Below are 13,002 nucleotides of genomic sequence, written 5' to 3' on the forward strand. Positions count from 1 at the left end.
TCAATATTCCCTAATAACCTATATGGAAAAAGAATCTGAAAAAGAATGAATAAATGCATATGTATAAATGAATCACTAGGCTGTACACCTGAAACTAACACAATATTGTAAATTAACTATGCTCCAGTACAAAAAAAAAAAACACAAAAAAACCAGAATGGAATGCCTTCAATGGCAAAGGGTCAAGGAACCCTGATTCTGGCAGTTTTCCAACAGATAGCACTCAGAGGTAACACAGACTCGGCAGAGGCAGCATCAATACTAAATTTTTCTGGAGGGTGACCTGGGGATTAAAACCAAATATTCATGTCTAGATTCAACGGCTTATTGAGAGTCTGTTCGCTGTCACACTGAGGCAGGGAAAATCCTGTGAAAGCTAATGACGTCAACAGTACCAGGCAATAATCAGCCTTCAACTTTAAATGAGTGAATGAACAAGGGCATGACTTAGAGAAGGTCCCTAACCCCAGCGCCCACTTTTTGGTTTTGTGTATATGGCCTGGGAAACCTGGGTTCATTCTGGTACAAGTTTTTTGACTGTGTGTGTTTAAATGTTATGATAAGTTATAGAAACTTACTGATAAAATTTACCCATGACATGGTGAGACAGAGTTTTAAAACTAGAATTCTTTGTAAGCGATGTTTTTGATGGTCTGGTTACAAGTCCTTTGGAAGTCCTATGTAGCAAACCTGTGCTCCCACGTGAGATGAATCAGTCTCTGAGGGTGACAGGCAGAGAAAAGACTGCTTTTCTCTGAAATGACTCAACTGGCATGTGTGAGTGGATTTACTTCCAGGGGGATGGTTTCTTTACCATGGAGCAGACACGGATTTTGTTTTTCCTTTCAAAAAATATCCTTTGGCTTTTAAAGCATGCCTTTTAGTATTTCCACTGGCAAAGAGCTAACGTGTGACAGCGTCAGAGGATAAAATAGGACATTATTTTTGCACTGTTTTGAATTATACAGGCTGTGGTACTTGTTAAAAATGGAGGGAGGGGTGACCAAAAGTATGCTGATGAAGTGTTTAAGGTTGACTTAGTCAGATCTGTTCCATGGTCTGGAAACCAATGTGTCAAATGGGATATAATTTTAACTTGCACAAGGCTATTTAACTCATTCATCTCTTGACCAGTTTCTCCTGAGAAGGATGCAGACCATCCAGTGCAGTGGACCAAATACTGCAGGCAGTACCCAGGAGCGCATGGGACTGTGAACTTCATTTGACAAGTCTTAGTTAATATAGTTCTTGAAGAGTTTACAAAGTAAAAAGCTTTGGAAACGGTTCATATCCAGCCTGTAAATGAAAAGTATGGAAGTGTCATCTTATAGTGGACAAAACAATGCATTGGGATACTAAGAGACTTGCATTTTAATCCCCCTACTGTCCTTAAGGAGCTTAATAACAGCAGGCAAGTCTTCAGTTGCCTTATCTGTCAAATCAGACATAGAATGTTCCAAATACTAGCTTTTAGCAGGGCCGTTTTTCTTTCAAACAAAATCCTGTATCTTAATCTGATGAGTGAAAAAGCTAAATAGAGAACCACTCCCTTGGATACTGCCAGTGGGGAGCTTGGGACCGTAGCCAGTGACACTCCCCACCCAAACCCCCCAGAATCATCATCTCACTATCACACAGCAGCAGGAGGAGTCAATGGAACATTCTGGACACATGGTATCTGAAATCTGTGGAGTTCTCATCTTTTATGAGTAAACACAGAAATCAGTGTTGCTTGCTAGGACACCCCCAGGAGTAATGGAGAATTAAAACAGAAGTGGATTAGTACCTCGAGACTTCCTTGAAAAAAAAAAAAAAAAAAAACACCAGTCTGGGTTATTTTAGTGTAGCCTCTGAAGTTAGGTGAGAGTTCATGGAACAATTTGGAAATTAGGTTTAAGCTCGCAGTGCATTCTGAAATCTCTCCCTTTCTACCTCCTTTTTGAGGCACCTTGTTAGCACGATGCAACACGCTTTCACAGGTGTCTGAATGATCTCATGGATTCACACTGTGAGTGGTTTTGTAATGAGCCCACATCTTTAAAAGCATTCTTTCTCATAGAGAAGAGGGAAGGGGGTTAGCTACCTGAAGAGGCAGGTTGCTTTTTTGAATCCTGATCTAAGGGGAAACATTATTTTGACAAACCTGAACCTCTAGACGTGTGGTCTTGACAACACCGTCCTGGTCAGGAACAGCTTGGTCCCCTCTGCAGAAGGGCTTGCAAGTCTATAGGCCGTCTGCTTGATGGCCAAGACTCGGACATCCGTGACTTACTTGTGTAACAAAGCTTAAAGAGGCTAAACCCCATTCCTTTGCTTTCTCTTCTTGAAATGAAGGGCACTGGGGAGAAGAGAGAGATAGATGGACTTGGGGAAGGAACTGAAGTGGTTCTTTGACAAGGACAGAGGACATCGTGAAGAAGTCCTAACTGTTGAGATTTTTGAAGGAAAATATGGGAATATTCAGTAGTTATGTATTTATTCTCTTTATCATTGCCCCAAACAAACCATAGTGGTAATTTATAAGGACAGAAATAAATTTAAGCACGAGAGAGGAGCTGACGATGAAACGCGAAAGAGAAATGCAAATCTGAGGAAAATACTAAGTTGTTTCAAAAAGCTATAACATGGGAGGCTCCAGTGAGGTATTTATATTTATTACTAGACAGAGAAATTGATTTTCTTGGCACTCTATTTCCTTAAAAGGAGGTAAAATCAGCTACATGACAACTGTTCCTACTTAAGAATGACGGTTACGTCAGACTTTGATTTCTAACTTTTTTGTACCTAAATTACATTTTTTAGTGTTTCTTTTTGTTCTACTCCTTTGACCTAGCCTGGAAAATTTGAAGAACACTTCTTTCTATTTTCCCTCTCTAATAAGCTTTGACAATTTCTTGCCCTAAACTCAAAGTATAAAAGTTATGATATTTAAAGAATGGATGGGTAAAGGACATCTCCATTTATGAAGAGTTAACAGTCCCAATTAGCATCCAACTTATCGGGTTTTTTTGTTTTTAAATAGTTGCTTACATTAGAAACTACCTGTGTGAGCTCAGTCGCTCAGTCGTATCTGACTCTTTGTGACCCCATGGACTGTAGCCCACCAGGCTCTTCTGTCCGTGGAATATTTTAGGCAAGAGTACTGGAGTGGGTTGGCGTTTGCTGTTGGAGTGAGTTGTCATTTCCTACTCCAGGGGATCTTCCTGACGTAGGGAATTAACCTGTGTCTCTTGCATTGACAGGTAAATTCTTTACCACTGTGTCACCTGGGAAGCCTCCATACTACCTTGATCTTAGCCAAAAGGCTGAGAGCGATTACATACTATTTATCAAAAAAAGAAGACTTGTATGCTTATGGATTGTGCATTTTACGACCTAGACTTGGGTATCCACGACTCACTCATAGCAAATACAGTTCTTGACAACAATGCTCTCTTGTCTAAAACTAATACAACGCTCATCCAAGGCACCATATGTTTAGGGTCCAAATAGCAGGTTGGCCAAAAGATCACTCCGGTTATCTGTAAAAACCCAAAAGAACTTTTTGGCCAACCCAATACTTGTCACCCTAGAGGTGTGGAGAGTTATTGCAGCTTCCAAAAGCTAATTTGTTCTCCATCCACTGTGTTCTGAGACAATCTGAGGCTCACAAGCTCTCATTGACTATTGTGCTTAATGTGCACCTGAAGAATTAATAAAAGCAAGTCTTGCTAAATATCTGAAGGACAGATAAAAGCAAACTGCACGAAACATCTGTTTGACAACAAAGATTACACAACAAAACTTCAGTGTTTGTTATTTTAATCCTGAAGCAATTCAGAAATGAGTTCCTGCAGGCAAATACACTCATATCCTAATTACTGGAACATGGCATAGAGCAAGTGAGAAATAGAAGTCTAATTCTTAACAGGATGTAACAAAATATTTGCAATGTTTTATACAGACTTTAAAGTAAAACAGTCTTACTTTCCAAAATAATTTTTTTTATTATATCCACAAGCTGACATTTAAAAAAAAATATGCATTATTTGAAGCTGCTACTGCTAAGTCGCTTCAGTCGTGTCCAACTCTATGCGACCCCATAGACTCATAGGGAGCCCACCAGGCTCCCCCGTCCCTGGGATTCTCAAGGCAAGAACACTGGAGTGGGTTTCCATTTCCTTCTCCATATTTGAAGCTAGGTCTTCTTTAAAGAGTTTTTATTTTTCCCATATGAAATGTTCCATAGCCCAGTAACCAACTCTTATTAAATGCACACTATGGGTCAGGCGCTGTTCTCAGCTAGTATGTGTTTTATCTCATTGAATGTTTAAAACGACCTTATTACGTAGGGATTCTTATCACTGTCATCTGATAGATGAGAAATCTGAAGACACTGAGCAACTTGTTGAAGGTCAAACAGACAGTGACAGATGAAGAGTCTGAACCCAGGCAGTCTGACTTGATGCTTTTGAACTGTGGTGCTAAAGAAGACTCTTGAGAGTCCCTTGGACAGCAAAAAGATCAAACTAGTCAATCCTAAAGGAAATCAATCTTGAATATTCATTGGAAGGACTGATGCTGAAGCTGAAGCTCTAATACCTTGGTCACCTGATACAATGAGCCAACTCACTGGAAAAGACCCTGATGATGGGGAAGATTGAGAGAAGGAGGAGAAGGGGACGATAGAGGATGAGATGGTTGGATGGCATCACCGACTCAATGGACATGAGTTTGAGCCAACTAGGAGATAGTGAAGGACAGGGGAGTCTGGTGTGCTGCAGTTCATAGGGTCACAAAGAGTTGAACATGACTGAGTGACTGAACAACAACAAGTCTGACTTCAGAACCACCATATAAAGTTGTTCCCCTATAATTCATGGATTAAGGCCAGAGCTAGATGATCTCCTGAAGAATGAGACAAAAAAAAATTTACACAATCGCACTGAAATACTTTCCTCTTCTAGAACTCTCTTTCTTCCATCTGAAATACTTAATTTACGGCTTAAGGTTGAAAGAGAAAGGAATCATAGCATGACTTTTCCCAACAAGGAACCATCATCTGGGAAGCAATTTTGATCTTTATAAAAACTATTTTAAACCTTCTAGATTGCTGCAGTATGGGATAGTTCTCTGACAATGAAGTCTCCTAGAGAGCTGAGAGTGTGTTCAACACCAAGGCTGCCACTGGAGCATCACGTTTCATCTTCTGTTTTGGTCACTGTGATAATGCCACTAGATCACAGGACCAACCTCCAAGGATGTTGGGAAACTGTAGCGATCATGCACAGGAAGATGACTCCAGCAGCTGGGCATTGCTTTATGTTTTTTAAAAAAATTTATTTATTTTAATTGGAGGCTAATTAATTTACAATATTGTAGTGGGTTTTGCCATACATTGACATGAATCAGCCATGGGTGTACATGTGGGCACATGTGCTTTATGGTTTTGAAACAGGTTGGGGAGATCCAACGGACCATTGCTAACCAAGAAGATCCACCTATGAATTGGATCTTACAGGACCCTGAAACGTGCAGTTCTACGGAAATTTCATTAAGTTTAGTTTGGCCCCTCCAACCTCCCAAGGGATGTCATCTTTGTAAATCTCGGAATTCTGGGTCCCACTGATTTTCTTATTTGAAGGCACTTTGTGGATTTGGAATGGAAACAGGTTTTCTGAAGTGCCCGAATCATGGACATTTAGCACTAGCCAGTACCTTGAGAATCAACTGTAACTCTCCATCACTTTTCTAGTGAGGAAACCACAAACCAGAGATTACAACTTTAATGTCAAAGAAGCTGTCAGTGACAACACTGCATCGGTAGCAGGTTCTCCGGCTCTAAGTTCAGAGTTTTTAACCAACTGGCTTGACCTTCATACCCATCATAGCCCCTGGCCTTTTAGATTTGTGGGCGTGAGTCTGTGGCACTTCTTTATCCTTTTTAGGAGTCTGTGGCTGAGGCTGCCACTCAAATCTGTGACAGAACAGTCAATCTCTCATGAAAGAACATAGAACTAAAACACTACATGGAATTCAATACTGCTAGAGATTACTTTAGTGTTCTTGCACCTTCTATTATGGGAGAATGCTGTCTGCTGTTCAACAAATACATAGCTGCAAATCTTATTTTTACTCATACCTTTAAGAAGCATGGGTGGAAAAAGTCATGATACAAAACAATTTTTCATTCTTTCCTACCAATTTCAGTGTAGATTCTGAGGAAGTATTATATTTTGCTTAGGGAAAGGTGTGCATTAAACCAATGAACATCTCCAATAACTGCTGCTTGTAAAGGGAATAAAAAGACAGATCGACAAGTTTCTATGGTTCCAAGAGCTGACACGCATGTTCACGCCAGTTATGACGCAGCTCAGGTGTGGTATCACACAGATAAGAGGACGTACCAGGAGCAGCTGCAGCAACAGCACCAACAAAAGCAACACGTGTTGTTGGGTCTCTGGTTTCCAGGTGCCTGAGACACAGCAGGTGTTTCTTCATTCTGTGACTGCTGCCTTTTTCGCATTTCAGCTACTGCAGTGCCCAGGTGGCTGAAAGAAGAGAGAAAACATGAGATTGGAAAACATTACGAGGGTAAATTGCCTCTGCGGAAGGAAGCATACTTTAGTTAAGGGGTTGGGGAGAAGACAATTTGAGAAAAGGTAAACACGAATAAGCTTTAGCAGTCAAGTTGCCAATTCTCCAGAAGTTTTTTTAGGCAAAATTCTAAAAACTACCACTATCGGCCGCACACAATCACAGTAAGTGTTGCCACGTAATCAGAATCGGTTGGGAAGGTAAATATGATAAGGTTTGAAAATGTGTTTTCACTTCCTTCTTTACTCAAAGATGACTACACCTGCTTTCCTTTATGGACACCTTTACATGGTTATAGTGGGTGTGAGTGTTTTCTCCACTGACGTTTACACTAAGGTTATAAGTTTACGAATCATCGCTGCACGGTTTCTAACTCTATAACATAGTGAAGAAGAACAGTTTGATTTTAGCCCTCTCTGACCTTTTATTTTTTTCTCATCTCTTTTTAAAACATACAAACTCCTTTGTGGCACTTCTGGCTCACCGTCCCAGGACTTGATAACATTGGCAAAATTCCTTACTCTGGTAGGTGTCCCTGTTGCAAATGCATCAGCTCCCTTTCCTCCAGCACTCAAAATTTATGTTCATTTAGTAGATACTTGTGGAAAAATAAAAAGTTATCAAACCCACAAGAATCATTTTAGTGGAATTTATATATCATGGCAGATAAAAAAATGCTGGGGTACAGACCGTCCTACCAGTGACCTTACTGGTAGGGTGAGTGGCCACATATTTATAAGCCAAGTGAGTTGCCACATATTTATAAGACCAACTCTAATCCAAAAGTTATTTATGATAAAAAATAAAGTTTTATTTTATTAGACTAAAATAAAAGATAGCATAAACTTCTAGAAAAGGGAATGATTCTACTGAATAATATTTTCACTAATATGTAATGTATGTAAACCACACATATATATTATCATATGTATGACTGTAAGCAATATTTGTTAATAACATAAAGTACTTTGGAATTTTTAGCTTTGTGATCTCACGCTTTAAAAAACATTTTCAGCTCTGGATACAATGATACTTAAAAAAATACCATATTCTTTTTTTTATTTTATTATGTTTTACTGGAGGATAATTGTTTTACAATGTTCTGATAGTCTTTGTCATACATCAATATGAATAAGTTATATCGATATACAGATACAGATATCCCTTCCCTCTGGAGTCTCCCCCTCCCCACCCCACCCCCTCTAGGTTATCTCAGAGCACCAGGCTGGGCTCCCTGTGTTACAGTAGCTTCCTGCTAGTTACCTATTTTAAACATGATAGTGTATATATGCCAGTGCTACTTTCTCAAGAGCAACCCTCTCCTTAGACCAGAAACAGACCAGAAAACCACAGTGGTGGATAAACAGGGGTAAAGTCACAGTAACTCTGTAATTCAACTACGGGAACAGAAAGCAGCAAAGGCTCCATATTCTACTGGGGTAAAAAATGCTCCACTGTGAGCAGTGGAAGGCCAGAGTTCAGGTCACCTGAACAAAATCAGGGGGTGGTGGTTCTGTCACTCATAAAAAGATGCTAAAAAAACGATCTGTACTATCAAGGGTAGCTAGTGCCCGGAGTGAGAGGATGCACAGAGAGCCCCCCGACCTGACCCAGGCCAAGCAGCCCACAGGTTCTGTGAGCGGGTTAAGGATATCTCCAAAACCATTCCTGGATGAGAGAAAATCCTGAGATGCCAATGAAAGAGCTACTTTGGACCTGAAGGTCTTGAGGGAGTATAGGAGATAACTGAGAAGCATTATAAAGAGTGAGAGTGAGGAATACACCTCTTAGTGAAAGCACAAAATCCAATGAACACTAAAACCAGAAAGTCACTCAACAATCATGAGATGACTACACTCCTGATCAAATGCGAATAATAGAATCGTCTAAAATTAGTTTAATGAGCATATATTTAACATAAACAATATGACAAAGGAAAAAACTGTTCACGTAAGAGAACAAGAAATTATAAAAACAAATATAGGCAAAAATGAAACAAGAACAGATAAAATAGAAAATGGAGAAACAAACAACATAGCCATTAAAAAGATTCAAATGAAATAATCTCTTCCCATAGCAACCCCCAGAAGAATAAGTATCAAGGACTGTACTCAGAATTCAACAAAGAGAAAAGTTGAAACATATAAAAGGGAATTGAGACAACTATAGCAGTAACACTGAAAGATTCCTGTATGTGTCCAACAAGATTTTTATCATAAGCAAAGAATTAACAGACTGTCAGGGAAGTATTTTCCAGGAAGCTTTATTGGAAGAAAAAACAAAAAAACAAAACCAAAAAGACTTACGATGAAAGAGCATACCACATGCTTTAGCAGGATTAATAAAATCCATACATATATGCATTAAAATATAATCACAGAACTCTAAGATAAAGATATCAGCTGAATTACCCACAGAGGAGTAGCAAGGACTGACAGAAGAATAGCCACAGCAATCAGACAAGAAAAATAAAAGACCAAAATCGGGGACTGACCTGGTGGTCCAGGGATTAAGCATTTGCCTGCCAATGCAGGGAACATGGATTCGATCCCTGATCTGGGAAGATTCCACATGACATGGAGCAACTGAGCCCATGCGCCGCAACTACTGAGTCTGTGCTCCACAATTATTGAGCCTGTGCTCTAAAGTCTGTGAGCCACAACTCCTGAGTCCGTGTGCTGCAATTACTGAAGTGTGTCTAGAGCCCGTGCATTGCAACAAAGAGAAGCCCTCACTCACCACAACTGGCGAGACAGCCTGGGCAGCAACGAAGACCCAGGGCAACCAAAAAATGAAATCCAAATTGGAAGGGAAGAGGTAAAATTGACTACACATGAAAACTACCAGAACTAATAAGTAAATTCAGCAAGGTAAGAATCTGCCTGGAATGCGGGAGACCTGGGTTTGATTCCTGGGATGGGAAGATCCCCTGGAGGGCATGGCAGCCCACTCCAGTATTCTTGCATGGAGAATCCCCATGGACAGAGGAGCCTGGCGGACTACAGTCCATAGTGCTGCAAAGAGTCGGACACGGCCGCGCAACTAAGCACAACACAGCACACAGCAGGATACAAGGTTAACATGCAGAAATCTATTGCATTTCTTTATGCTAACAATGAAATATCAGAAAAAAAAACGCTTAGTTGCATTTGCTTCCTGTGTGCCATGATAAACAGTGATGCTAAAGGTAATTCACTGTGGTTTACCTATAAAGAAAGAAAGAAAAATTTGTATGTCTGTTATATTTTTCTTTGAGTTCACCAATCAAGTTTTAAGCAAAATAAGTCTTATTAATGTTATACAAGTGAAGAAAGAAAAAAAAACGTTTTGCAAAATGATCATATCTATGGACTGAAACTGTCAAATACTTTTGAATATGTGGAGGTCAATCCTTCTTCCTTCTCTTCAACCCCATAGGGAGAAAGACTGTCAAGAGATCACTTACTTTCAAAGATAGAGGAGAATGAAGTAGGAGAAATTCTCCTTTACAAGAACGCACCTGTGCACCGAACTGGGACTTCAGGCTTTGTGAAATGTGCAGCCCCAGGAGGATGCAGGATCCAGGGGCAGAGCAGGGCTGGGAGCAGGTGTGGTGGCATCTCAGATTGCTCCCCTCACACTGGCCAACTTGAAAACATTTCATTTAGGGCTTTCCTGGTAGCTCAGTGGTAAAGAATCTGCCTGACAATGCAGAAGACATGGTTTTCATCCCTGGTCTGGGACGATAATACATGCAGAGCAACTGAGCCTGTGTGCCACAACTGCTGAGCTTGTGCTCTAGAGCCCAGGAGCCACAAATATTCAAGCCCTCGGGCCCTTAAGCTCAGCAACAAGAGAAGCCACTGCAATGAGAAGCCCGCGTACAACTACAGAGTAGTTGTACTCTGCAATAAGAGAAAGCCCTGCTCTCTGCAATAAGAGAAAGCCCATGCAGCAACAGAGACCCAGCACGGCCAAAAGTAAATAAACAAATTAAAAAACAGAAATACTTCATTTAGTTCTCACTGAGGTTCTGCAAATGCTGTTATGGAATAAGATTAATGGCTCCAGCATCTTCATTTCCCCCTCCACGGCTTAGGAAAATTTATTAACCAGGAAAACCCATACATCTATATTGTGATCAGAGAGGGCTTTCCTTCTGTTGTGAATTAATTGTATCTTCCAAGAAATGAAGAGAAAATTCTGATCTCACTCCAGTTGTATACAATTTTATCCCATGTAGCTCCTTCCATTTTTTCTGGATGAGATGCAATGATCAAAACCATCTTTATGCAAAAAAAATCAAAATTCAACATGCAGAACTACAGCAAAACAAAAAGCTCTGCACATCAAAATGAAAGTCAGTCTACAGAATGAGGGAAGTACTTGGGGACAACAGGTCTGATATGGTCCCCAAATATTTCCCCCATCCTTTAGATTGACTCAGTGATAAAGACCCCACCAGCAAGGCAGGGGTCACAGGAGTTGTGGGTTCGATCCCTGGGTCAAGATCCCTGGAGGAGGAAATGGCAACCCACTCCAGTGTTCTTGCCAGGAAAATCCCATGGACAGAGGAGCCTGGTGGGCTGGTCCATAGGGTGGCAAAGAGTCAGACATGACTGAGCGACCGAGAACATATGTCTGATAAAAGGTTAATTTGCAAAATATACAAAGAATTCCTACCATTCAATAACAAAAAGACAAAAAAATATGATTTGAAAATGGGCAGAGGAATTGAACAGACATTTTTCCAAAGGAGGCAGACAAATGGCCAAACAGATGGCAAGATGCTCAGCCTCACTAGTCATCAGGGGAGTGCAAATCTAAGCCACAACGAGATTATCACCAGACACTTGTTAGAAGGGTTATCATCAAAAAGACGAGTGAGAACAAGTACTGTCCAAAAATGTAGAGGAAAGGGAACCCTTTGCAATACTGGTGGGAATGTAAATTGGTTCAGCCACTAAGGAAAACAATATGGAGGTTCCTAAAAAAATTAAAAGATAACCACACGATACAGCAATCCCACTTCTGAATATATGTCCAAAGGAAATGAAAACTGGATATCAAAAAGATACTTGCATTCCCATGTTTTGAAGCATTATTCACAAAAGCCAGGATATGGAGATGACCTAAGTGTCCATCGATGGATGAATGAATAATGTGATATACATATACACATACAAACAATGGAATATTATTCATGGATAGTTCTTGAGGGCATTATGTTAACGGTGATAAAGCAGACAGAGAACAAATATTGTATGACATCACTTATATGTGGGCTTCCCAGGTGGTTCAGTGGTAACAATCTGTCTGTCAGTGCAGGAGAGGCAAGAGACACGAGTTTGATCCCCAGGTCGGGAACATACCCTGGAGGAGGAAACGGCAACCCACTCCAGTACTCTTGTTGGAAACTTTTATGGACAGAGGAGCCTGGTGGGGTATAGTCCATGGGGTCACAAAGAGTTGGACAGGGCTGAGCAACTGAGCAGGCATGCATTACTTATATGTAGAATTAAAAAAAGTTGAATTCATAAAAACCGAGAATAAAATCATAGGTACCAGAAACTAGGGTGTGGGGGAACTGGGAAGATGTGGATCAGAGGGCACAAACTTGAAGTTAGAAGATGAATCAGTTCTTCTTATTCATAGAAGATGAAGAGCTAATGCATGGCACTGTGATTATAATTAACACTACTATATTGCCTATTTTGAAATTGTTAACAGACCTGAGGATGAGATGTTTGGATGGCGTCACTGACTCACTGGACATGAGGTTTGATCAAACTCCAGGAGATGGTGAAGGACAGGAAACCTGGTGTGCTGCAGTCCATGGGGTCACAAAGAGTCAGACACCACTGAGCGACTGATGATGATGAAGAGACTTGATCTTAAATATTTTCACCATAAAAAAAATGGCAATTATGTGATGGGATGAAGGTGTCAGCTAATACTACTGAGGTAGTCATATTGCAATATATAAATGCATCTGATCAACACACTTTACACCTTAAATTAATATTGTTATATGTCAATTATATCTCAGTTTAAAGAACATCTTTACAGTTTGAATAAAGAGTCAAATAAAACAATATAAAATTTAAAAGGATAAATACAAGCATCTAAAAAGCTGCATATGACAAGGATGGGAGAAACATGGCTTAATAGGACCATAACAAGGTAATTTATTGGACAATAAATTCATTATTAATCAACAGTATGATATAAACAAAATCATTTAGAATGCATTAATAAGAATATGGTTTGTAATACAAACTGGTGATAGGTCTTCTCTGGGCTGGTTAAATGATTACGTTCAATTTTGGCCCCCACAACTTAGGAAGGAAAGTGGAATTTGCTCAGAAAATCAGGAAAGTTAAAAAAAAAACTTAAAAAAAATCTCATGAGAATATTACACTTAGAACATAAGTATTTAAAGAAGAT

General features: G+C 39.9%; 1 protein-coding gene across 4 annotated transcripts in view; it reads right to left on the reverse strand.

Annotated features, from left to right (window-relative positions):
- The window catches only part of RGS17 (regulator of G protein signaling 17), a 98,517-nt gene that overhangs the window by 25,252 nt on the left and 60,263 nt on the right, over positions 1–13,002 (reverse strand). For all 4 annotated transcript variants that reach the window (XM_027551893.1, XM_027551892.1, XM_027551895.1 and 1 more), the window contains exon 2: positions 6,387–6,530. In XM_027551893.1, coding sequence (XP_027407694.1) covers positions 6,387–6,505 — 119 coding nt within the window. In that variant the 5' untranslated portion in view covers positions 6,506–6,530. The remainder of the gene's footprint in view (positions 1–6,386; positions 6,531–13,002) is intronic.

This window comes from Bos indicus x Bos taurus, chromosome 9, assembly GCF_003369695.1.
Source record: "Bos indicus x Bos taurus breed Angus x Brahman F1 hybrid chromosome 9, Bos_hybrid_MaternalHap_v2.0, whole genome shotgun sequence".
NCBI lineage: Eukaryota > Metazoa > Chordata > Mammalia > Artiodactyla > Bovidae > Bos > Bos indicus x Bos taurus.